Genomic DNA, 27,500 nt, shown 5'->3' with positions numbered 1-27,500 from the left:
GTGTGTGTGTGTGTGTGTTCTGGAAACCCAGCAGCAACCCTGAAGAAGCGCCGTGCCCGTGAAGGAGAGGAGATGTTGCTCCTACCTTTCTTGACCTTCTTAGACGGCTGTTTCTTCTTGATGAACTTGGTGGCCTCCTGCGGGAGCGCCGGCTCCTCCACGTCCCCGGCCTGCTCCGTGATTGGCTCAACACCTCCTGAGAGACAGGAAGAGAAGAGCCATCAGCCAATAGCAGAGCAATACAGAGGTTAAAGTTCAAGAATATCAGGATCTGACGCGGTCATGTCCTCAGTCACATTCGGTGATCAATACCTTGTTCAAAGGCTTCAGTTCATTAGTAACGCTGTGACTTGGTTACTGTAACGTTCTCTTTTCAGGTCTATTTACAGTCTTCAGCTCAGAAAAACAGAGTCATAAGAACCCCAACCAAGTGCAGAAAGTTGGATCATTTAACTCTTACTCTGTCCTCCCTGCCCTGGCTCCCAGCTCAGGGAAAAGCTATCAGCTTTTGTTAAAATACAAACTGTCTGATCTTATTAGAAGTCAGCAGGTTACAGGACGTTCTCATCTCAGACCCAGAGCTCTGCGTGGAACAGGCTTCAAAACAAAATAAGGAAAGCTAACTCTATTCATTCATTTAAATCCAAACTGAAAACTCATCTGTTTGTTCACTGCAAAAACTCAAAATCTTACCAAGATTATTTGTCTTATTTCAAGTCAAAAATGTCTTATTTCTAGTCAAAATATCTCATTACACTTAAAATAAGACATGATCACCTCAGAAGTAACTTGTTTTTAGACAATTTTCACTTGTTTCAAGTGAAAATTCACTTGAAACAAGTGAAAATTTGCTTGTTTCATTGGCAAAATTTGCCAGTGGAAAAAGTGAAAATTCGCTAGAAACAAGAAACAAATTTTGCCAATGAAACAAGCAAATTTTCACAATTGTCTAAAAACAAGACATGATCTGAGGTGATCATGTCTTCTTTTGAGTGTAATGAGATATTTTGACTAGTAATAAAACATTTTTGACTTGAAATAAGACAAATAATCTTGGTAACATTTTGAGTTTTTGCAGTGTTCTGTGTTTGCATATCTTTCTTTGTGATTTTATTTTTGAGTGTCTCTGCAGTCCTGTGAGTCAAACACAAGCTGACTGGTGGAACAGGAAGAGTTTTCCCCGTCTGTGGCATCAGCACAGTTACATTCATTCTACAAACATTAATGTTTTTTGTGTGTTTTCTGTATATTGTGGCCTGCTAGATGTGACGCTGCCCTCTAGTGCACACGCGAGCGCTGCATCCGGCACGCTGGTTTGCCGACGTGCACGAGGCTCGCGCACGTTTGCAGACACACATCGGTCTTCAGTCTCACCTGGAACGAAGCTGCATCCATCTCAGCGCTCGTCTCCATTTTTATGACACATGTTTTAGGGTATTTTGGTGAAAAATTCCAGCAGCATATTACAATGCAGAGTGGAGAATGTGGTGTATGTGTGTGTGTGTGTGTGTGTGTGTGTGTGTGTGTGTGTGTGTGTGTGTGTGTGTGTGTGTGTGTGCGTGTGTGTGACAAAAGCTCGTTAGAATCCCATGGATCAGTCTGGATTTAGGGAGCTCCTGAGGCCGATGAATTGGACGCCTTGTCTCTCCTCCCTCCTCCTCGTCTCCTCTTTCCTCTCCTCCCTGTCTGATTCCTTCCCTCTCTCATCTCCTCCACCTCTCCCTCACCTCCTGCCTTTCCCTCCTCTGTCTCCTCCTTCCTTCCTTTCCTCCCTCTCTCCCATTTCCTCTCCTCCCTCTCTTTCAGTCTCCAAAAATCCCTGAGGATTGTTTCCTGTTTCATGGTACTTTCATTTAACATCTACTACACACACTATTGACTCTGTGTGTGTGTGTGTGTGTGTGTGTGTGCACGTGCGTGAAAGTCTGCACAAGACAGATTATGCGTGTGTCTGCCATCATGTCTACCTTAAGGTGTCTGAGAATGTGTGTGTCTCCATCTCCCCCACTGCGTCTGCATCTGTGTGTGTGTGTGTGTGTGTGTGTGTGTGTGTGTGTGTGTGTGTGTGTATGTGTGTGTGTGTGTATAGATTACCCTAAGCCCTCTCTAATATTTATCCTGGCCTTTCTAAAGCCAATCTTGTTCTCTTTGGTGAGAGCACAGCCTGTGGCTTCACACACACACACACACACACGCACGCACAGACACACACACACACACACACACACACACAGTTGTTTGAAATAGGATATACCTCGCTCTTAATTGGGCAGGTGTTTTTCTAAGGCAAGTCGTTTTTTTTAACGCTGTCTTACAATTTCAGGGCGAGTGTGTGTGTGTGTGTGTGTGTGTGTGTGTGTGTGTGTGTGTGTGTGTGTTTTGACCTCAGTCTTACATCAACATCAGGTAAGGAAATAGCCCACCTCTGGAGCACCTCATTCTGAAACTAAATCACATCTCACACACACACACACACACACACACACACACACACAGACTGTCTCTCACATTCCTCTCTCTCTCTCTCTCTCTCTCTCTCTCTCTCTCTCTCTCTGTAAATAGCAGGCGTAGTGCAGTCTGGTCAGAGCTGTGGTGTGTGTGTGTGTGTGTGTGTGTGTGTGTGTGTGTGTGTGTGTGTGTGTGTGTGTTCCTGCTCTCTATTTGCAGCTCTGGTCGGGTTATCAGTTTCAGGCAGACCTGTGGTTCAGACGACACGCTCTGCACCACATCACACTTAAAAAACCTTTCAACACTTTCACATTACAGTAGTATTATCAGCAGTAACAGCAGTAAAACTACAACATAGAAGAAGCACTGCCACTTGTACTACTAGTTGTATTATTAGTTGTACTACTACTATAGTAGTGCAACTCGTAGAGGCAGATATAGAAGTAACAATAGTGGTAATAAAGATAAGTGCAGTAATAAAAGACCTAGTACAATGACAGTAGACAGTGGTATTTGTAGTAATACTCACAGCATTACTGCTGATGCAGTAACACAACTAACGGAGGTAGTTGTGATCGCAGTAGTACCAGTAACACCAGCGGTAGTGACTACAGTTGCAACAGAACAACAGTGATAGTAACAGTAGTAATAGCATTAGCAATAACAATCTTACTGTATGAAATAATCATAGTATTAGTAGTGGAGGCAGTAGAATTAGTGGTAGTACCAGTAGGAGCGATGTTAGAGAAGCTGTAGTGATGCAAACCGCAGCAGCATAATGTTTGAATGCATTTTAGTTTTAGTCACATCTTATTCATTTGAATTTTGTCAGTTTTACTCATTTCGTTTTGTTGATTTAGTTGCTAAAATGGAAAGTTTTAATCTGGTTCTACTGAATAATTTTTTTGCTTGCATGTCTAGCTTTTGCTTTTATGCTGTACTTAATATCAAAAGTAAAGATTGCCCATATCAGTTCCTTTCCAGACCTTCAAAGTCAGGTTGTATTTTCATTTGTCTATTTCTGTCAATTTCATCTTTTTTTTTATTTGTTGACAAAATGTCATTATATTAAACAAAGGTTAACTTTGTTTGGTTGGTTAACTTGGTTTTCATCTTGTTTTCATTCTGTTAAAAATGATGTTAATACTTCATAGTTTTAGCCAAAAATATCAACAATGCTGCAGCATTAGTTGTAATGGTAGTACTGACTGTATTAGTATTAGCAGCAACTAGTACTCACAGTAGTTCTGGCTATTTTATGTTGATTTTTTACATATATTTTTCTTCTTGAATGTATTTTGTAGGTCCAAGGCTTTTCATGGTTTTACTGCAGTATAGTGAGAGACAGGATTTAGGGAAAACCTCATGCATACACACACACACACGTGCACACAAGCTGAATGTAAACCCACAACATTCGGTGGTGCAGTCGGCTCCTCGGCCCATTAAAGTCACCAGGAAGCCTCCTGCTTCTATTATTAGAGGATGGATGTATGTATAGGCACCGCGCTCCAAAGAAAACCCTGCAAATGGGGAGCCAGCTGGGAGGTTTGGGGACAGCTTTGGGATCGCTGGGGGAATATTTTGGAGCGCTCAGGACTCTTTAGGAAATTCTGGGTTAGCATGGAAGATTTTGAAGAGTTTCAGAAGTTTAGGGACAGTTAGTGGACAGTTTAAAGATAGTCAGGAGAGTCGAGGACCATTTTTGACGGTTTGAGACAGTTAGGGGACATTTAAATGTTGTGGGACAGTTTAAAAATAGCTTTGGTCAGTTTGGTATGGTTTGGGACAGTGTGAGTCAGTCTGGGACAGTTTGACGACAACTGAGCGAGTGTGTTTATTCAAGTTTAAAAGGTTTTGGGACAGTCTTGAAACAGTTCAATGCAAGTTTAGGGACAGTCTGTAGACAGATTGGGACATTTTAGAACTGGAGGCCAGATTGGGGCATTTCTGCAATAATGTGAAATATTCTGGGACAGTTTGGGTCAGAACATGAGACATTTGGGGGGAGTCTGCATTTCTTTTGAAACTGTTTTGGGACAATCTGACAACAGGCTGGGACAGACTGGGATTGTTCAAGACAGTCTGTGGAACAGTCTGTAACGGTTTCGTAGCAGTGAAAGGACTTTTTGAATAGTTTAGGGAAAGTCTGAGAAACCTTTGGACAGTTTGATAACAGTTTGGTCTTGTTTGAGACATTTTGGACAATTTGGAGAAAGATCAAAACATCTTGAAACAGTGTGTAGAATGCTCCAAGACGTTTAGGGATGGTTTCGATGGATTAACAGAGCATATGAAACCATCTGAGGACAGTTTTAGGAAAGTCTGAGACATTTTGGAGAAAGTTCAAGACATAATGGAGGGTTCCAAGACATATTGGGACACATTTTTGAAGAGCCTGAGACAGTAAGGGACTGTCTAGAAAGTTTTGGGGGAGTTCAGGACATCTGGGGAATAAAGGGGTGGTTCAAGACATTAAGGAAACATCTGAAACCATTTAAAGACATTGGGGGAAAGTTTGAGACATTTTAGGACATTTTGGATAAAGTTCAAGGCTTTGCGGAGGGCTCCAAGATACAGTAGGACAGGTTGGGGACAATGTGAGACAGTAAAGACGGTCGTCTAGAACCATTGGGGAATAGTTTGGGGAAAGTTTGAGATTTTAGGACATTTTGGATTAAGTTCAAGACATTGTGTAAGGTTCCAAGACTTACTAGGACAAATCAGGGACAGTTTGAGACAGTGGGGAACCTTCTAGAACCATTTGGGGACAGTGTGGGGAAAGTTCAGGACATTTTGAGACAGTCTGGGGACAGTTCAGGACATTTTGAGACAGTGTGGGGAAAGTTCGGGACATTTTGAGACGGTCTGGGGACAGTTCAGGACATTTTGGGACAGTTTGTGACAGCTTGGAACCGCTCAGGGATAGTTTTGGAACAGTTGAGGACAGTTTGGTTGTGGGGTGAAGCTGCTTCCAATAGACAGCTCTGTCTTGGTCTGCAGTGTGGAGACACCAGCGCATTCCTGCTTTATTCTGGGCTGCGGTTTGAAGATGGGGGTGACACAGTGCTGCTGTGGTTACCAGCAATTTGGCTGTGGGCTTTACGCTATTTCAATCCCCCCTCAACACACACTCACACACCCATTGCTACTACCGACAGACACACAGAAACGCACATTGAGAAGGAAAAAAGATACGCCCGCACACACAATGACACACACATGAAAACACACTTCAAACACCAGGAAGTGTGATTCCTTTAAAAGGGGGGACGGGTGTGGTGTGTGATGTGCGATGTGTGATGTGTGTGAGAAGCAGACACCTGATCTTCCACAGTACAAACCTAAAACCTGCGACTACAAAGGCTTACCCCACACACGTACACACACACACACACACTTTGTAAAACTACAGTATATGTAGTACTATGTCAACAGAACAAGGTGCCGTCACCGTCTGAATAAACAGACACGTACTCTGACAACATGAAAACAAGTCCTGCTGTGTTGTAAAGGACAGGGTATATAACCTTAATCCTTTTGCAGACTGGAGTTTAGATTTATTGAATGATGAACCTCAGGTAATGATTTATTTTTTCCCCAAAAATAGAGCTCTGTCATTATATATATAGCGTTCTGTGGAAGAACTCTTCAATTTGGAAACACCACAAAGACAGAACAAAGACAGCTGGACAGGATTACACAAGACATGACCTACACTTTTCATATACATATATTTTCCCCTGCGCGCTCTCTTGTCTTCAAGCATTCACACACACACACACACACACACACACACACACACACACACACACACACACACACACACAGGGCCCATCTTCTCCCCTCTCTTTAAGTCTAAAATAGACGCAGGCCCCAAACCACAGCTACCAGTGGAACACAGTGAAAATAACTGTACAACACACTAACACACACACACACACACACACACACACACACACACACACACAGAAACAGACATTATAGGGGGACACATAGGAGGGTGTGTGAGTGTGTGTCTGCTTGCTTTCTACAGTTCTACAGTGAACATACGAATTCATGAGTTGCTAGAATAGAATAAAATAGAATAGAATAGAATAGAATAGAACAGCAGAGCAGACAAGGATAGAATAAAACAGAACAGAAAATAAGACAGGAAAGAATAGAAGAGAATATAAAAGAGCACACGTCCATCAGAACTGACAGATGGCAGGTAAATCATGAGTTCATCATCAGGGAGAAGTTACATCACATCGCATTTTATCACTGAAAGCCTGATCCATGTGGAGGTCAAAGGGGCAGCCGACCTTTGAGTCTAAATGCACAAGAACAGCGTCTGGGGTGTGAGATACGTCAGGAAGCAGGCTGTCATCTCTACAGTTAAACCACCCTGGCCTCAAACATGCATTTTAACACACACCAGGAGTGTATTTTGAATCGTAGCAGCAACCAGACCTATCATGTGGTCGTAACGGGCACTGCACCCACCACTGTGAGCTCAGTGATGGTGTGAGATACAGTAGGGATTAGGATTTTGCGGACACCAAAACGCAACATCGCATTTTGTCGATAACACGCAACGTCTAGTTTTAAAGGCCAGCTCCACTCAAAAATGTGTTTTTCTTTTGTTTCTGTCCACTAAAATGCGCGACCTTGACTCTACTGACCTTCATCTGTGCAAAGTTTGCCACTAGAGATGTGTTTTCACAATCCTCTACGGAAGGTGGCGGTGTGTGGGCACGCTCCTAAAATCTGAGATTCAGGTGTACCCCAGGCCAGCTACATTTGCTGCATCACAAACATCACAACCTTGCATATCATTAGCAGCAGCTCTACCGGTGGCTTGAGTGTTTTGTTCTCAAAAAATCAACAAGACCAACTCAACAGTGCTGTTTCACATGAACAATATTAGTGTAAGACAGGGCTATTCAATTACAAATTCAGTTGGGCCAGATTTTTAACCGAGACCTTAAGCTGGGCCAGACATTTTCCAGACATTTAAAACGGCGGTTTTCATCGTCAATTTTTCGTTTAAGGGTTGAAAAAGACATACTTTTGTGCCGCTAGCATCAGTAACTTTCAAAACAACGCGCTGCAGTGTGAGTTGGTTGTGTGTTGCTAGGAAACGTGGAGTGTTGCATTCACTTTCTGAACTACTGCAGGGATTTCGAGTTCATTCTCGCGAATGTTTTTCTCTGCTTTTTTGGTTGAACCACGAGCTGGGCCACTCGGGAATTGCTTCTGGGCCGCATGTGGCCCGCGGGCCGCCAATTGAATAGGCCTGGTGTAAGAGATTCACTGTTTTTTTTTTTTTTTTTTATGGATAGATTATCCGATATGATACAAGTCACCATCCTCGGTGTGAGCAGGCAGGAGGCAGGGACTATTTGCACATTCACAGATATGCGCATACTTAATGAGTGCGAGTTATATCTAAGATGTTTTTTTCATGGATGAAAGGATGACGAACATGAAGGGATGTTTTTTAATGGAAAAAAAAACCTTCTTAGGGAAAAGTGAGGTTTACGCTCAAAGTGGTCTCACTCCCTCGCTTCCCATTTCCTGGCATGTTGCTCCCTTTTTCTTGGAAATGGTGCGTGAAGGTTCTGTGGCTTCTACGCCCACCATCCAGCCTGACCGCCTCCCAACAGCGACACTGTCACTGTTTACACGATGTCACCTTTCCCCGTGTCTTATACTGACGTCAAAGGATGGCTTTGGCTTCAAATGGGTGCCTTGTGCGTTGGTATCAGACTCAGAGGGGCGTGGCCCAGCTGCAGTATTTGACACGTTGGGAATGAGAATGGGCAGGAGGGGACCTTCAACAATAAAACAGAAAATGTCCCTGCCCATGCAGAATGTGAGACAGAGTGATCCACAAGGCCAAACTTCTCTGCAGTTAGAGCCCAATCTAATGCAATCTCATCTTATTCACACACACACACACACACACACGCACACACACGCACACACACACTCACACAGTCCAGCTCTGTGTGAGAAGGACTTTGTTTTGAGAGGTTCTATATAGTAAAACTTTTTCTTACTATGAGAAAATAATGTGTTTACACAGTCCAGAAAGAGAGGGGCAGAAAACTTCACACCAAGACACACACACACACACACACACACACACACACACACACACACACACACACATACACATCCTGTTTGAGGTCAGGACAGAACTATGCTAACAGTGCTCTGACTAATGAACCATGTGATAAACACTACTGATATCATCAGGTAGGGCTGTGTGTGTGTGTGTGTGTGTGTGTGTGTGTGTGTGTGTGTGTGTGTGTGTGTGTGTGTGTGTGCGTGCACCCACAAATGTGCAGAAGGCAGCTGTTGAAGCTGGCTGGCCTGAATGATGTCATCATGGCGAGACAGAGGGTCAGGTGATGGAGGCGGAATAACAGAGCAGGAATGTAAATATTTAACTGTAATTTAAATGGATTGAATTGCTCTTGATGTTTTAGATTATTACTGATAACACTGATACTGGTGGGATAATTGGTTTTAATTATTACTGCCATCTGTTGGAATATTGCTTCAGTTTATCTGTAGTGTGTGTGAGTGACAGAGGAAGACAGTGGGAAAGAGTCCATGCAGCTTCTCTCTGTTTGGTCTTGTTGTGGATCTCTGGCCAGTCTCAGACCAGGTGACGTCATATCCAGATGCTCCCAGCAGCTCCAGCCGAGTCGGACTGCAGAAAATGTTTCAGCGATCTAAAACATTAATAGCGCACGTTCCAGCTGACCCAAAAAAATTTGAATTTCCTACGTTTTTTAAATTTGAAATGCATCAGAAGGCCACGCAAAGTTCCAACTGAGACACTGAGCCGCTCCGACTTCACCCCGTATGAGAGCCCAAACATGGCAACACACTGTGAATGGTACACAATCCCAAATTTAAGCTGTGATGAACGATCGCCGCTGAATCACCGAGTCATATTTCACATGACTTATTAATGTCTTTCTTGTGGAAACAAGTGTGTAACCTCAGGAGATAATCAGGAAATCTTAGCATTTGGCTGATAAGTCGGCAGAGCTGTTATTAGCGGCTTTCTAGAAAGTGTGTACAGTGGTCCCTCGTTTATCGCGGGAGTTACGTTCTAAAAATAACCCGCAATAGGCGAAATCCGCAAAGTAGTCATCTTTATTTTTTACAATTATTCTAGATGTTTTAAGGCTGTAAAACCCCTCACTACACACTTTATACACTTTTCTCAGACAGGCATTAACATTTTCTCACTTTTCTCTCTTGTTTAAACTCTCAAAGTTCAAACCTTCGTAGAAAAATAAGTCCAGTATTATAGAATGAACACATTCTGTTCTGTACAGGAGACACGGCACGGAGGAGATTGATTGACAATGGTCTACAGTCCCTTAGCCAATCAGGACGCAGAACACAATGCGCTGTAAAAAAAAAAAAAAAAAAAAAAAAAAAGCATGCAAAATTGCCCCCCAAAAAAATCCGCAAAACTGCGAGGCTGCGAAAGGCGAACCGCGTTATAGCGAGGGACAACTGCATTAACATGGCGACACCATGGTGGTGCTGTTATTAAAGTCATATTTTCCAGCTCCAGCTCTGGGACACTTGGTTTTCAGGAATCAGAAATTCCCATTCTCAAGCTTCTCTGGAAAGTAGCACTGCACCACGTTGCTTTGAGCTACTGAAAGGCATTCTGGGAAATGTAGGCAGCCAGAACTGAAGCAGAAGAGGATGAGGCAGATTCAGGGAAAACCAGTGAGCTTCAACAGAGTAAGCGTTGAACATCCCAGACGGATGGATTTATCTTTCTGAGAAGAAAAGGAACTGCTCAAGTGTTTTCTCTTCCTGTCAAATCCCCCCCCCCCACGCATCAGTACATGCATGTGTGTGTGTGTGTGTGTGTGTGTGTGTGTGTGTTTAGAAGAGGGTGTATATGTACACTTTTTTTTTTTTGACAAACTGCCAGACATAAACACGTACAAATACACACAGATTTAAAAACCATGAAGTGGGGTTTGTATATTGTGTGTGTGTGTGTGTGTGTGTGTATGTGAGTGTTATCTGTGGTTGCCGAGGGAAACGGCTGCTGCTGGTGTTGTTGGAAACGCAAACAAGTGTTTAAGTTTACAGGCGGTTGAAAAACCATCTGAGGCGGCTCACAAACAACAGTTTACTGCAGTGCTCTGCATGTGTGTGTCACTTTATTACACACATTAGACACACACACTCTGGAAGTGCTGTCACCGCTGTGTCGAGCGTCAGCCCTCCAGCTCCGAGCCCGACCCTTCACACCGCTGGAGTGATTCTAATCAGAGCCTCAGAGTTCAGACTGAGGTCTAAAGTGTGAACGTACCTGAGGCGGTGTGGTGACTCTGTCTGGGTTCAGGGAGCAGGCCGGGCAGGACCAGTGATGGATCAGCTCTGAGGAAACTGGTGTCTCAAATCACGCACTTCTGCACTTACACTGAGTATTTTGAGTGCATAAGTGCGTTCACACTGAAAATACTAACAACATGCAGTGCACTGCAAATACCTGGATGCACACTCAAAACGGTCAGACAGTTGAGTGTGGAACGATGGACACTTCTCACCCTGACGGCACCACTGACCGGAAGGAGCTCCCTGAAAAAGCTGAGTTTACTTTTCGTTTTACGACTGTTAATATGCCACTTTATTAAGTTTTAATTTTTTTTTTCAGGCGAGAAAGTAACCACGTAGATTCCAAATATGTGGTCAGTTTGTCCAAATAACGTCTGTTTTGAAAATTGCTTCGACGTTTTCGGATAACTGTCAAGCTAGCGATGGTGCAAAGTACAGTCACTTCCGGTTGTTTACAAAAATAAAACTCTAATACCTTAGAAGCAGTGGTGATGCTTTTATTTTGAAGATAGGATGTGTACACGTCTACTTCTGGAGAACTTTACCACCGAAAACCAAAGCCGGCCGCGGCTCCGGTCGGCATCAGGCGGGCCGGCCGCGGCTCCGGCTGACTGTCATTTCTGGTAAGTGCACAACAGGAAGTGCGCCAATTGAGACACCCTTCACTGCTGAAATTCGTGCACTGTGTCGGTAAGTGTACTGTCAGCTGAGTGTACTTACAGACGGTGCACTAACGGAAGTGTGCGATTTGAGACACAGCATGGGTTTCATATCGTCCTTTAGAGCCTCTGTGGGCTTTTCTAAAGTGACTGTTAACAGGTCGAGCGGTGGCTGACAGGTAAATTAGTTCTAGCTTTTCAGTTGAGGAGGAAAATCTGTTTCGCTACAAGACAAAGGGTTTAAGATGATAATATCTTTCACTGCTGTATGTATTTATCTGAGGCAAATGATGTAAAACACAGTTCACATACAGCTACAGTTCAAGCACAAATGATGACAGATGATCACAGTGAGTTTTGGTGAAAGAGGCCAGGCTACAACCACATAATAAGGCCGTAAGCTGCCTGCTTTATTCTATCAGCAGACTGATTCATTCACACCAGGCCAAGCAAACAGTTCACTGCACAAATTTAATGCAGCAAATTCTGCAGCTCTCTCATTTCCTCTCAGCATTTGAGCAGTGAGCAGCAAATTTGACTTTATATGCACGTGACTTTATTACTACTTACAACTAACCTGAACCTGGGTGAGACCCTTAACTCTCAGTACATTTTTTTGTTTTTATATTTTATATTTGCGCTGCCCATTCTTGCACAAGCTGAGCCTCGTGTTGTTAAGATGCTGTGATTTATATTTTTCGTGTTGTTCGCTCTGTTCTCTTTAACTGAGCGAGTTTACAGGCGGCTGAGAAAGCATCTGAGGCACGAACGCATGACTGTACTGCAGCGCTGTGCATGGGGGAGTGTGTGTGTGTGTGAAGTGTGGCAATAAACTAAAGACCAGATGACAGGGCAACACACACACACACACACACACATTAAAATCAATTTGTTTACTCCTGTTCCTCTCAGTTCTGTGCTGAATTGCTGTACTCACCATAAAACGAGTTTTATAGAGGTTTTCAAAGGTTTATAGACCCTCAAACACACACACACACACACACACACACACACACACCATAAAGTTCTTGTCCATCTACATCATGCATTATTTGTTTGAGAGGTTTATGAGGTTTATTAGTTATTAAACTAGGTTTGTGGATTATGATAAATGTATATTTATAGTGTGTGTGTGTGTGTGTGTGTGTGTGTGTGTGTGTGTGTGTGTTGTGATTCTTATTGATTTTACAGTTGTAGAATTTAAGAGTCCTTATCAATCTCCTTCCCCCTCTCTTTTCCTAATCTCCTTCCCTCTCGCCTTCCCTCTCTCCTTTCCCTCTCTCCTCTCCTAATCTCCTTCCCTCTTTCCTTCCTCATCTCCTTCCCTCTCTCCTCTCCTCACCTCCTTCCCTGTCCCTCCTCCCTGCTCTCCTCCACTCACCGGGTGTGACCAGGCTGTGGACAGTGGCGGGGATCTGTTGCTGTGCGTTGGTTTCTGAGGCGAGTGTGAGTCGTCCTCCCTTGCCGATGCGCTCGCACAGCAGCGTGATGTGCTTCTTGAGGCGCTCGGTGTCGCGGGGCAGGCCCAGCACGGCGCCGCCCCCCTGCGCCAGGGAGGTGGCCTGCTCCTTGGAGCTCCTGGACAGGCAGGTCCGCAGGAGGTGGGAGACGGCGGCGTCGCAGCTCTCCTCCCAGCCCTGAGGACGGACAGGAGGAGAAAGCAGGTTTCATCTGGTTCTCGACATGTGATTGGATAACACATAGTGGAAAGGTGGATTTAGAAAATAGAGAGGAGGAGCAGGGGCAGAGACAGAGAGAGGAGGAAGGATTGGAGGAAGAGTAGAAGATGATTTCCAGCATCAGTTCCCTGGTTTGTGTTTTTGTTGTCATTCCTCCCATATGCTGAGATGGGATATAGCTACATCAGGGACATATAGACCTCCAACTGCAACATCATGTGACGTGCTACAACACTTAGCTTTGGGTTACTGTCACTTAGATTAGATTAGATTAGATTAGATTAGATTAGATTGACTTTATTGTCCACCTTAGTGGAAATTTGTCCTTGGCCTCTCCAAGGCATCAAATTACACACAACACTGATTCTTGGGAATTTGGATAAATCATGTCCCACTAAGAAAAATGCTATTTCTGTTGGAAATTTACAACATTTTAATGAATAAAAAGAATCAAGGGCATAATCAGGGGGTCCTTTGCACATTTGTAAGGTTCTTTTATAGGTTTATTTTTAATTTCTATTAATTTAATGATTATATGTTGGCCCATGGCCTACAAAACCAGTTGTCCTCGGATAGGAGATAATCATTTCAACTTGATTAAAACAACAAAAAGTAATAATTTCACTGAATAATATATTTACCATTTAGTTATATTTGTTTTAAATGAATATGCTTACAATATGTTTCTTTGGTGCTGCTGAATTATTAAAGTATTAGTCTCTTTTAATACAAAAATATGTTTTTCAAATTAAAAAAAGCATTACAGTGACGGTGTTGACAAAAACAAAGTAGCCTAATAACTGGAAAAACGCCTATTTTATGAAAAAAATGCAAAATGAGGAGGTTGGACCGGTACATTGCTGAACAGCCAAGACCTTGGCCTATAATGATATACCTTCAGATTTTGTAATTTAACTCACTTTTTTTTCTCAAAATTAAAACCTGTTTTATCCAAATTCCCAAGAATCAGTACAAGCAAATCATTAAAACACTCCACAACATACAGGACAGTGACAAGAAGATAAACTGTGCAAATGAAGATGAAACAGCAGCAGCAGATGAGAGCGTCACAGCCCACAGAGAAGAAGTGACGGTCACATTGTGTTCAGTGCTTGTCTGGCATGTGGAACAAAAGATTTCTTATAAATGTTCCGGCCTGCCTTTGGAGGCCTGAATCTGAGGCCAGATGGGAGCGGTTCAGACTCTGAACTCAAAGGGTGTGAAGCATCTTCAGATGACCTGTCTGGCCTTCCTGACTGTGGCTTTGTCAAACACCTGACAGAGTTGCTGTTGTGGCTTCCCAACCACTTTCCCTGCAGTACTAACAATTTTGGAGAGCCTTTTTTTATGCTTCACACTCAAATTGCCAAACCAAGCAGCTATGTTGAATTGTAAAATACTTTCTATCAGGCCTTTATATGCCATTTGCAGAATGTGTTGACTGACACCAAAGCTCTTTAGTTTCCTGCTTAAAAATCAAAGTCCAGGGTTAACATCTTCACAACTCGTGTAGCACAGTTTTGATTTTCTGTTGTTCTAACCTTAACCCTAACCAGAGGTGTGGCAGTGCGGGTGCAGCAAAAAGCCCCGGATTACAGCCCTCGCACCTTGATTCACACCACAAACCTCAAAACATATCTCAAAACAAATCTGGGATAAACGGTGCTGGAGCGAGCTTTAGTTAGCCCTGGGCCAAGATCACAACAACAATGAGAAGAAGCAGAAGAAGAAGAAACTAAACTGTAAATCTACATGTTACATAACATAGAAACAGGAATAGGATGCTATGACATGTAATGTAACATAAGATGGAAAATCAGCTCACTTGTCTTCTTCTGGTGTTTATCAATAATGAGGAATGAAACAAAATCTCTTACAGTGTTGTCGCACTTTGAAATAAAATTAAAACATAGAATATACAGAATGCATAAAATCCAAAAACAAAACAAAACAAAACAAAACGAAAGATTCAGGATATCCCACATTTTATGTTGCAAGTGTGGAACACCTAGTCCAGGTAAGGGAGGTCTTAGCCCAGGACTAAATATAGACTGGGAAGAAAAGGCAACCAGTAATGTCATATTTCAAACAACCTGCTGGTGTTAGCTCCTGGTGTACTCGTTTACTTGGTCCTCTTGTCTTTCTGTAGTTCCCTTGTCTCTTTATCCAAACATATACTACATTTTTAGAGTTAAATTGCTGTATCATATTATTTTACTAAGCTGAATGTTAAGGCTAAGTGGGCGGGTTGGCGTTCTCTTACCTTATGTTTGCGTGTGTGTTGTGTTTTATTCTTATTTCTTTTATAAATATGAAAAATGGAAATACTGAGAAAATCTTACCAATACCCGACTCTATTTGGAATCTAGACACGACGAATAGAGATGCAAAGAGGAGGAGAAAGAGAGGGAGGAGAGGAGGAACGGAAGGAGAGGGAGAGGGAGCGAGCACAGGCTGGAGGAGGAGAGCGATCACGTGCAAACACTGACTTCATTTTGAGGCACCGATGATGTTCTTGACATTTATTCCAAGAGAACGATAAAAAAATCAATAAAATGCAATAAAAAATACAACAAAAAAAGTTGAATTAGATGAGACACACACACACACACACACACACACACACACACACACACACACACACACACACACACACACACACACACACACAGAGCAGTAATAAAGGGCAGTGAAGAGATGAGAAGCATGTCTGTTGTCATTCTCTCCACCCCAGATATCTGGTCTGGACATCTCTGCTCTCCACACACACACACTCACTCACTCACTCACACACACACACACATACACACACACACACACACACACTAGCCAATGGGCGGGGGTGTTGACAGTCCCCCACACTGCCTCCTTCCCCCTGCCTGCCGCCATGCTGATAGGCCCCTAATGAGCCATAATGACAGGTAATCAAGCCTGTAATGATGATGACAGAGAGAGAGAGAGAGAGAGAGAGAGAGAGAGAGAGAGAGAGAGAGAGAGAGAGAGAGAGAGAGAGAGAGGGAGAGAGAGAGAGAAAGAGAGAGAGAGAGAGAGAGGGAGAGAGAGAGAGACAGAGAGAGAGAGAGACAGAGGGGGGGTGAAGGGTGAAGGTGGGGGGATAGAAGGTCAAGGAGATGAGATGATGACAGAGGAAGGCAGGTATTAGAGAGAGAGCACAAAACGGAGAGACGACAGCGAAGGACGAGCTGAGATAAGAAGGGAGACATGACAAGACAGTGAAGGAGAAAGAAGGTGGCTGGAGGGAGGGAAAATGAGAGGGGAGCAGGAGGAGGAGGACGACGAAGATGACGAAGAGGAAGAGGCAAGAGCTGAGAGAGGAGGTGGGTGACTCGTTCTTACCACAACACCTCACCGGGTTAGCAAACACTTCTAACAAAGGCGCATTAAACACAACAACAGGTTTCTGAGGAAACCTGGAACACGCCATGGAAGATAAATGTCTCTAAAACCGACCTCCATCATTCTTTCCCCTGAACAAGAAGAAAAGGAGCGGAGGAAGGTGCAGCGGAACGGGTCTGGAACGAGGCCACAGTGATGAGTTGAAAGACAGAAGTTCCCACTGATGCAGAAACAAGAAGGATGACTTTGTTCTGCTGAACGCTCGCAGCAGTTTCCCAGAGCAACAAACAAGACAGAGGAGTTTGCATCAGGGAGCTTTCACTGCTGTTAGAAGAAAGAAGAGCTTGTGTTTGTGGACTCCGGGGAGCCGATTAATCAATCCATCAACAACATAGTCCACCAACAGAAAATAATAAATTATTATTATGATAATTCACTAATTGTTCACTCATTTATCAAGCAAAAATTGCTTGTTATAACTTCAATATAAATTACTTAATTACAAAATGCAAACAAACATTGATATTGATGATGAAAATATTAATTAATTGTGCCTTCCCCTGTTTTTGTTTACAATTCTTTCCTAGGGGTTAACGTTTTATAAACTTCATAAACTGGTCTTCAATGAAAATGTTTTTTGAAGTGCAGCTGAATGTTCTTGACTGGACATCTTATGTTCAGTTCTTGGTTTTCTTTTCTTGACTGTCGAGAGAGAACTTTGTGTGTGTGAATCTTTACTGTTTCAGGACAGAAGCGTTTATGCTAAAGAAAGTTAGCAACTGTTCTATGAAAGACGGAACGGGTCAATATTCACTACTGTTTCAAAAGCAAAGAGCCTCTGCAAACGTTCATTACTTCTTGAACAGCAAAGATTCAGTAAACATTGTGGATGTTGTCTTAGTTCATCTGCCGTCACAAGACTTCCAGCTTCAGGAAAATCAGAGTTGACAGTGTTTAAGACAAAGGTTAGGAAGACTGTCCTGTAACGATGAAAGGTCACAGGGTTGATCCTTACGAAAGTGAACCTCTAGGAACATTGACCCTGTCCAAATGTAACTTAATCTAAGCACGATGGACTTGTCTGTGGTTTTTGGTCCAGTTATGAAACAGCAGAACATCGATTAATGGATTTTTTTCTGTCTGAGCGGTATCAAGATTACTGCACTCATTCAAAATGCCTAAATTGTAAATGGGAAATATAGATGAATACATACTGTACTCGCTATAAAGTGCTGTGTGGAAACATGGACAGACTGTTTCAGGAACATTGAGTTAGACAGGGGGAAATCCCAGGTGTGATTGCAACATTACTGGGCGATTGGGTAGAAAATGGCCCTGGGCCGAGCACAGATCCTTGTGGGACTCCCAAAGAGACGGCTAAAGGTTCAGACAGCAATCCTTCAGTCCTGACATCCTCAGGCTGACTGGGAAAGTCGTTTAAGAGGCCGGAGTCACGGCTCTGTGAGTACAACGTCGTCCAGTCAGTCTCCAGAGGTGAAATCATCCGCACAATCACATCTCTTGACTAAATTCATAAATGTCTTTTCTGAAAAATAGACTTATCAGAAAGGCTGCATTCAGTAAGGTTTGACGTTCTGTTATACTCATGACCCTTGTTGCTTAGGAGTGCAATCAAATTCAATCCACTATTGTACAAGGAAGACTATGATTTGAATCGAAAGGAACAGTACAGTGCACAGAGAGAAATACATAGGGAGTCATTTCAAAAATGTATATATCCTTTATGTGAAAAAATATATATATTACTTGAAGTTCATTATATATCTTAAAAATGTTATTTTCTGATATATTTAAATACTAATTTGTTTAAACTGAGGCTACCAGTGTTTTCGTAAGAGTGATAAAAAAACATGTCCAAATGGTATTTAGGAATAAAACTGTGTCCATGCAGTATAAATATACAGAGTTACAGCCTCAGTACAGTTTATGGACAAAATGGCAAAGCGATGGCAGGATGAAACCGCATGGAGGGGAGGAAGTGTGGGGGAGGAATGGAGCGAGGGAACCGACCCAGAAAAAAAGCAGGTCTTCTGGTGTTTTTTTGGATTAGAGACATTCTTTAACATGTCAGAGATCCCTATGATTTCTTACAAAAAAAGAAAAAGAAAAAAAAAAAAGTTTGGTTCTGCTTTAACTCTGCTGACTTGAAGGAACGTCTCGTGTTAAATGGTTCTTTACAGTCCCAGGAAGCTTTCTACTATGGTACCTAAAGCTTAAGGAACATTTCAGTCAATGTGTGGTGAAACGGCTGTGCGGCGGATTCTAGTAATGGAAATGCCTGTGTGTGTGTGTGTGTGTGTGTGTGTGTGTGTGTGTGTGTGTGTGTGTCAGAGAAAGAGAGAGAGAATGTGGTGGTCATGCAAGAATAGCAAGCAGACAGACGGTGTCAGCAACTTCAAGACCAGACTGACAGAGAGGGAGAGAGAGAGAGAGAGAGAGAGAGAGAGAGAGTGAGAGAGAGAGAGAGAGTGAGAGCGATGAGAATTGGACAAAGGCAGAAAAAAGGAGAAAGGAAGAAAGAGAAATGAGGGAGGAAGAAGAGGAAAGAGAACAGAAGAGATAGAGTGAAAAAGAGTGAGAACATGAAAAAGAGGTAAAAAAGAAAGAGGGAGAGAAAAGGAAACTATCTTTAAGAAGGAAAGGATGAGAGTTTGCAGAGAGGAAGGAGGAGGAGGAGGAACAAAAAAAGAGCAGCAGCAGGAGGAGGAGGAGGAGGAGGAGGTGTGTGTCTGCACACTCAAGCCAAACCCAAACAAGACACTTCATCAACTCTGAGAGCGATGGCTTTCCTCTGACACTCCTCCTCCTCCTCCCATCCACTTATCACACCACAGACAGGAAGAGTTTCTCCTCTTCTCTCCTCCGTCTTTCCTCGTCCTCCTCTCCCATCATCCTGTGCTAAATACTTCACTCTTTTTTCATATAAGCCTACTGTCAGAAGAATTTCTCAGGTCTGAATCGTGAATCGCAAAACTGAAACTCTCGCTTTGTTTTATGATCGACAGCGCTGCATTTTTTAGATTCTCCAAGTTCTTTGCATGTTTTATTTCAGCTGACTGACAATATAATCTGTTCCACTGTGACAGGTGACATGATGACACCTTAGGACTTTTTGTGTGTGTGTGTGGAGGGGTTACATTAAGAGACTGAAGGACAGGGAAAAGAAAGAGAGAGGGCGATCATTTCTGCATTATTTCTAAATCCAGTTCCAAAACACTGATGTTTTGAGTTTGTAAATTTGTGAGAAAATTCATTCCAAGAACTTTAATTTTGACAGTGCTGTTCAGAGAAGTCACTGAAACAGCCTTTACACAACAACAACAACATCATCATGCTGATGCGTAACTGTATAAAATCTGATCAATATGTCTCATCAGAATCAGTTCAGGTCTTCCCACAGACACCCAGGGTGTACTGATCAATTCTCCAATAAAATCAATACGCAATCGATTAAACTGCACCACATCCATCTAATCAGAGGTGGGCAAATCTTTTTCAATTTTGCACACTTGCGAAATGAAACAGAAAGTGGTGATGTGAGTTGTGAGTTTTGAAATTGCATTTAATATTTAGTTATACTGAGTGATGACTTATATACCATCATTAACATTTAAAGGGACTTACACTATATTACCAAAAGTATTCGCTCACCTGCCTTTACTCATACTGTGAACTGAAGTGCCATCCCATTCCTAACCCATAGAGTTCAATATGATGTCGGTCCACCTTTTGCAGCTATTACAGCTTCAACTCTTCTGGGAAGACTGTCCACAAGGTTGAGGAGAGTGTTTATAGGAATTTTTGACCATTCTTCCAAAAGCGCATTGGTGAGGTCACACACTGATGTTGGTCGAGAAGGCCTGGCTCTCAGTCTCCGCTCTAATTCATCCCAAAGGTGTTCTATCGGGTTCAGGTCAGGACTCTGTGCAGGCCAGTCAAGTTCATCCGCACCAGACTCTGTCATCCATGTCTTTATGGACCTTGCTTTGTGCACTGGTGCACAGTCATGTTGGAAGAGGAAGGGGCCCGCTCCAAACTGTTCCCACAAGGTTGGGAGCATGGAATTGTCCAAAATGTTTTGGTATCCTGAAGCATTCAAAGTTCCTTTCACTGGAACTAAGGGGCCAAGCCCAGCTCCTGAAAAACAACCCTACACCATAATTCCTCCTCCACCAAATTTCACAGTCGGCACAATGCAGTCTGAAATGTACCGTTCTCCTGGCAACCTCCAAACCCAGACTCGTCCATCAGATTGCCAGATGGAAAAGCGTGATTCATCACTCCAGAGAACGCGTCTCCACTGCTCTAGAGGCCAGTGGCGGCGTGCTTTACACCATTGCATCCGACGCTTTGCATTGCACTTGGTGATGTGTGGCTTGGCTGCAGCTGCTCGGCCATGGAAACCCATTCCATGAAGCTCTCTGCGTACTGTACTTGGGCTAATCTGAAGGTCACATGAAGTTTGTAGCTCTGTAGCAATTGACTGTGCAGAAAGTCGGCGACCTCTTTGCACTATGCGCTTCAGCATCCGCTGACCCCTCTCCGTCACTTTACGTGGCCTACCACTTCGTGGCTGAGTTGCTGTTGTTCCCAAACGCTTCCATTTTGTTATAATAGAGCTGACAGTTGACTGTGGAATATTTAGGAGCGAGGAAATTTCACCACTGGATTTGTTGCACAGGTGGCATCCTATGACAGTTCCATGCTGGAATTCACTGAGCTCCTGAGAGCGGCCCATTCTTTCACAAATGTCTTGTTTCACAGTCTGCATGCCTGAGTGCTTGATTTTATACACCTGTGGCCAGGCCAAGTGATTAGGACACCTGATTCTGATCATTTGAATGGGTGAGCGAATACTTTTGGTAATATAGTGTATGTGGTCAAAGGTGTGTATTTGCTGTTGCTTATCTATTTTCCAGGGTGACTCAGCCAATCAGAAGTCAAGACAGAGGCTGTGATACACAATATGCAGAGGAAGACCCTATAATATCAATCAGATATTATAATCAAGTGTTTTTAGCGACAGTGTCCTCCTCGCTCTCTCTGCCTCCTGTTGTGTGTGACGGGACGGGGTGGTGGCGGGACGGGGTGTTTTAGGGGTTTGGGTGTCAGTCCGGGTCACTGGATGCTCCTCTTTAGACTTAAGTGGCCTCTTCTTAACCAGACTCCTCTGAGCCACTTAGAGAGGAAGGAGGAGGAGGAGGAGGAGGAGGAGGAGGAGGAGGAGGAATGTTGACCGGGTAAACAGTCTAATTGTTCCTCCTTCATGCTCGTGGAGCCCTGAGAGGCAGAGGAGCGACGGACTCCATTACAGCTGTCAGATCAGAGAACAGAGACACAACTGACCCCACAACACTTGAGTGAAGGGATGAATGAGGGGAGGACGGGACTGGATGGAAGAATGAAGGATGGATGAATGTGTGAATGGACAAATGAAGAAGTGAACAAACGAATAAATCCAAGTTTGAGTGAGTCCGTGAATTGAAGTGGGATGGTTGCCCAGTTCCACTGTCAAAGCAAAACAGAAATGATTAGACAGAGGTGAACTGAAGAGCAACACTGAAACATCCAGTGATGTTCACCTGCTTTTGATTTTTAACCCTGGAGAAAGAGGGAACTTTATTATTATATGATTATATATTTATTATTATATTTAGCAGCTAAAACATCATCAGTTCACCATCTGTACTTCTCTGTGATGACCACGGCTGTCTGGTCGATGCCCAAATTTAACAGCCGCTAGGATGTGTTTGATAATCAAATTTATATTTTCATGACTCGTGAACCTTCAGTGTTTGTGAAAACTGTTTCACAAGCATTTAAAAAAAAAAAAATCTGATCCAACATCACTGATCTGATGTTTAAAGATATCCTTTTCATAATGGTTTTCTTGTAGTGTTTTTAAACATTTTCTGGTCCTTTTTGGGTAATTTTCCAGTGAATATATTTTAATTGTTTCCTTCATTTTTTCGCTAAAATTCTGCTAATAGTTTTTTGCTATTTTGTTAATTGCCCTTTTTCAGTTGATGAATTTCCTCATGTTTCATTCATTCATGTATTTTTTTTTTGTCCCTGTGACAAATGAATTTAACTGGCCCTTATCTGAGACATAAACAGTAGATTGTCATATTTTGTTTTTATTTCCTCTCTCATCCTTTGACCACTTTCAGTAATAACCAGTGTCTGTCTCAAATAACACATGAATATCAGCGAACGTCTTTCTTACCACTTTAGAAGGATGCACCAACGGATTAATGGACGGTCAAATTAAATGCACAGGTACATGAAGCAATAAATGAATGATATAAATGTAGAGATACAGCATGAACACAGGAATATGTCGGATGTGGGGATGAAAAGATGAATTATCAAAGTAACTTATGCAATGCAAGAGGAAAAACTGGACGGACAGGTAGATGATCAAATGAATGATAGGTAATTGGAAAATTAATGAATGTGTCAAGTCGATGTGTGAGACACCAGCAGCTGACACATCGACTGTTTCCTCCTCCTGATCAACACACAGGAAGAAGCGGCTCTCTCCCAGAATAAAGTTTGATGCCCTGCAGGACTTTATTTATATCTAATTTTATTTCTGACAGCAGATTCAAACGACATGTTGACTGATGAAGCGTCTCATGGTGGGACCGTAAAAAAACACACCTTCACTTGTTGGCCTCTACTGTCTGCAACAAGTGCCCACACTGTTCCACCTTACAAAGAGAATCTGTGTGTGTGTGTGTGTGTGTGTGTGTGTGTGTGGTAAAGCTTCTATATCTGACAGTGTGAGTGTGTTTTCTGAAAATAGCTTGTCAGTCTGCGTGTTTGCCTCGGTGTTGTGGACGTGACCCTGATTACTGCTAATTCACCTGATGCCATTAATCCCATTTAATGACACACACACACACACACACAAACACACACACATGCTTGAATACACAGTTCCCTGAAGCTCATCAACTAACCCACTCAGACTATTTCCGTCTACTATTCGTGTGAGTTTGTGTGTGTGTGTGTGTGTGTGTGTGTGTGCGCGTGTTTGCTGTAAAAGAGGATAGGTGTTTTACATGCTGCTGTTTGTAAAGTCTGTCTGTGTGTGTGTGTGTGTGTGTGTGTGCATGTGCGCACTGACACTGGGCTATCAGAAGAGGCTGGAAATAGACTTAGTGTTAATGAGAGGTTCAGGGGATTGATCAGAGCCATGGAAAAACTAACACACACATACACACACATATACACATGCACACACACACACACACACACACACACACACACACACACACACACACAGTCTCAGTGGGGAGAGAAATCTGTCGTGGTCTGACTGCAGCAAATGGAGGAACTCTGTCAACACCGCTGTTTATACGGTACTGAGTCCCCTGACACACACACACACACACACTCACACACACACACACACACACACACACACACACACACACACACACACACACACACACACACACACACACAGGTCCAAGGTCACAGAATGAGAGTGAATGGATGTCATAGGGCTCTTTAATCAGCCTCTGACTCAGAGATGACTTTGTGGAGTGTGTGTGTGTGTGTGTGTGTGTGTGTGTGTGTGTGTGTGTGTGTTCCTGGGGGAGCAGGGGTACTTAGCGTCCTGTAGAGGTTTCAGAGTGTGTGTGTAAGCCTGGCTGTGTTTACTGAGCGGGCTGCAGACGGATGGACAGACACTGACAAGCTAATGACCTTCCTTGTGTGTGTTTGTGTGTGTGTGTGTGTGTGTGTGTGTAAGTGTGTGTGTGTGTGTACCAGCTGCGGGGTGTCCTGCAGCAGCGGCAGCAGCGTGGCCTCCAGTATGGCGGTCTGGTCGGGCGTCAGGCCCTGCCACAGCGCCAGCAGCAGCACCAGCAGGTGGGAGGAGCTCCGCAGGCGGACGAAGGCCTCCTCCAGCCGCGCCCGGTTCTCCTCGGCCGCCTCGGCCAGCGCCATCACCTGCAACACAACAACACACACACACACACACACACCGCTCAAACACAAGTCTTGTTGTGTTTAACTTTTAACATGTGGACATGATGTGGCGTAACAACAGACTCTCCAGAATTATAATCAAGGCCAGTAAAGTCATTTTGAACTGAGACAACGGGAGGAAAATATATAAAATTCAAGTGAGACAAGAAGCCGGACAAATTTAATTCCTTAAATTCTCTGAAGAATTCATAAAAGCGATGTGAGGAAGACGCTGTGGAGCCGCTGCAGAAACGGGTGAACGGCTGAACAGCATCACACTGGAACCATGTCTGTGTGGACTCTGCAGGCTGGGCCTTTATTACTGTGTGTATCGTGATTTTATGAGAGCTATGCACACACACACCCAGCTGATCAATTAATGAACACACTCAAAGTATTTTCATGTTTGTTCTAAATAGTCGTAGCAGCACTTTTGCCTTTGAAAGAATATTTGTTGATCTCATATTGCTATCCAGTTGTTATTGCGTTTTTCACCCTCTAGCAATAACACACTCTCTGAACCGAGACTTTATCAAACCAGATCTAACTCAGTGCTCAGCTGTGCTTTACCATGAAACCTGAAACGGTTAAAAACCGCAGGATGCTGTATGGACACTATGAGGAGCAACATGTTACAGGAGCACCTGTAAACTCTTCCACCTGTAACACACCAACAACAACATGACAGCTGCTCCTCACCTCCTGTTGGAGACACACACATGCAGCGCATTCATCTCTGAAACCAGCGCTACACTCCGTCTCCAGGCCTTTTCCCTGATCAAGGATTCAAACAGGCCGAGAGGCTGCACATGTTCCTTATTTCACCAGAGCAGGGCATTTATCACAGACTACAAATAAAATACATTGAAAATGTATTATCTAAGCCTTCATTAATCATGCCTGTGCTCTCTGGAGGTCCGTCCCTCTGATTGAGAACCATTTGCTCTACAACACACCCATTTATCCCAAATGAGTGTGAGTGTCAGCTCCTCAACCTGTGTAAACAGCTCCATGAGAATCAGGTCCCAGGCTCCCTCATTAATGTCGCGCTCTGCGATGTAACATGGCTGATTTACTCTCATTTCTGTTTGGATGAATTCACTCTCAACAACTTCATCACCAAACGTTGTTTAAAGAGCTTCATGCTCACTGGAGACCGATATCCAACACTGTGCTCACCTGGCAACTCCGAGTTTTTGTTTTTCATACTTTGGAAATGAAAGGTGCCGTGGTCATTTATGTCTGTGAGAATGAGTCGCGTGACATTTGAGCTCTGGAACGCTGTTTAATCGCTTAAAAACTCACGGGCTTCAGTAAGATAATATGCACATTTTCCTTCATTCCTGAGGAACTTTATTTCTTGGGAGAGAGCTGCAGTTCAGCTAAGCATGATGGAATTTGCCAGACCTTACCCTCTGTGGTATTCATATTAATTAAAGGAAAGTTCCCCTCTCAGATCCGTACGTACAGTTCGATCTGATTTCTCTCTGATGTTCATCATATTTGAGGAGTCGTAATGAAGTGAAGTCATACAATACAGTTTGGTGAAGCTATTTGCTCGTCTACTCCAGCTGCAGTGAATGTTTTCCTGCAAAGCTGAAGGCCATCAACTTGTCTATAATCACGGCCACGTTCCTCGCTCAGAACACATCTTGGACTGCATTCTGGTCTGCTGAGGCTGCCGCACTGCATTCTGGGCCGGAGAAAGAACAAGGTCTCGCTCTTTGGTTGTGCGGGATTGAACCGAAACCTGACGTTTGCCATTTTTGTTTTACATCGCTGAAACATTCCCTGATATCAAACTCCCCTGGAGCTGCTGGAGATATCTGGACATGAATTCACCACCAAACAATGACCTGAGCCCAAAAAAGTGAAAAGCATCACAAACAGCTGCTTTTAACAATGATAGAAAACTTGAGGGAGGATTTTCCTTTGATTCACTTTGTTAGATTTTTTTAGACTACAGCGGTCCCTCGTTTATCGCGGGAGTTATGTTCTAAAAAAAAACTGCAATAGGCGAAATCCGCGAAGCAGTCAGCTTTATTTTTTACAATTATTCTAGATGTTTTAAGGCTGTAAAACCCCTCACTACACACTTTATACACTTTTCTCAGACAGGCATTAACATTTTCTCACTTTTCTCTCTTGTTTAAACTCTCAAAGTTCAAACCTTCGTAGAAAAATAAGTCCAGTATTATAGAATGAACGCATTCTGTACTGTACAGGAGACACGGCACGGAGGAGACTGATTGACAATGGTCTACAGTCCCTTAGCTAATCAGGATGCAGAACACAATGCGCTGTTAAAAATAAATAAATGAATAAAAAAAGCATGCAAAATTGCACTTAAAAAAATCCGCGAAACTGCGAGGCCGCGAAAGGTGAACCGCGTTATAGCGAGGGACAACTGTATTCGATATCAATATTGGTCTACCTATGGCAGGTAATGTTAATTACTTGAATTTAAAATCTCTGTCATTTCTACATGATGTTTCTTTTTTGTTAATTTGTGCAGGAAACATCACAGGGAGGCAGATGTGTCTCTACTGCCAAGATCAGCCTCTCCTCGCTCATCTCTGCTCTCCACGGTGTCAACAACAAGGACGTTCAAGGCAATTTCCACCTAAAAGCAGCAGCACGTCACAGACACAGAAAACCCAAAGATGATTTGCGTTGAAATGAAAACAGTTAAAAGAATAAGAGCCTCTAGATGGTCAGATAGCGTCCACAGAAAGTCAAAGTGTGTGATGTGCAGATGACGGAGGACACAGAGTCGTGTGGTGTGGTCCGGCAGGTGAACTTTGACTCCAGCCCGGGGTCGACCCCCCCCCCCATCCCTCCATCCCTCCATCACTCCAACAGATGAGAGGAGCGGCGTGAGCGAGCGATGACAGAGCAAGACGGATGGAGACGAGCACAACAAGAACAGACAAGCCGGACGGAGAGCAAGAGAAAGAAAGAGAGAGAGAGAGAGAAAGAGAGA

General features: G+C 43.3%; 1 protein-coding gene across 2 annotated transcripts in view; it reads right to left on the bottom strand.

The window, feature by feature from the left end:
- The window catches only part of bbs9 (Bardet-Biedl syndrome 9), a 174,145-nt gene that overhangs the window by 61,938 nt on the left and 84,707 nt on the right, over positions 1-27,500 (bottom strand). For both annotated transcript variants that reach the window (XM_030073159.1, XM_030073160.1), the window contains 3 exons: positions 24,317-24,499; positions 12,862-13,117; positions 86-196 (listed from right to left, as the gene is read on the bottom strand). In XM_030073159.1, coding sequence (XP_029929019.1) covers positions 86-196; positions 12,862-13,117; positions 24,317-24,499 — 550 coding nt within the window. The remainder of the gene's footprint in view (positions 1-85; positions 197-12,861; positions 13,118-24,316; positions 24,500-27,500) is intronic.

Source organism: Myripristis murdjan, chromosome 16 (genome assembly GCF_902150065.1).
Source record: "Myripristis murdjan chromosome 16, fMyrMur1.1, whole genome shotgun sequence".
Classification (NCBI taxonomy): domain Eukaryota; kingdom Metazoa; phylum Chordata; class Actinopteri; order Holocentriformes; family Holocentridae; genus Myripristis; species Myripristis murdjan.
Note: the sequence above shows the minus strand (reverse complement) of the source record. Positions and strands in the feature narration are given on the sequence as shown.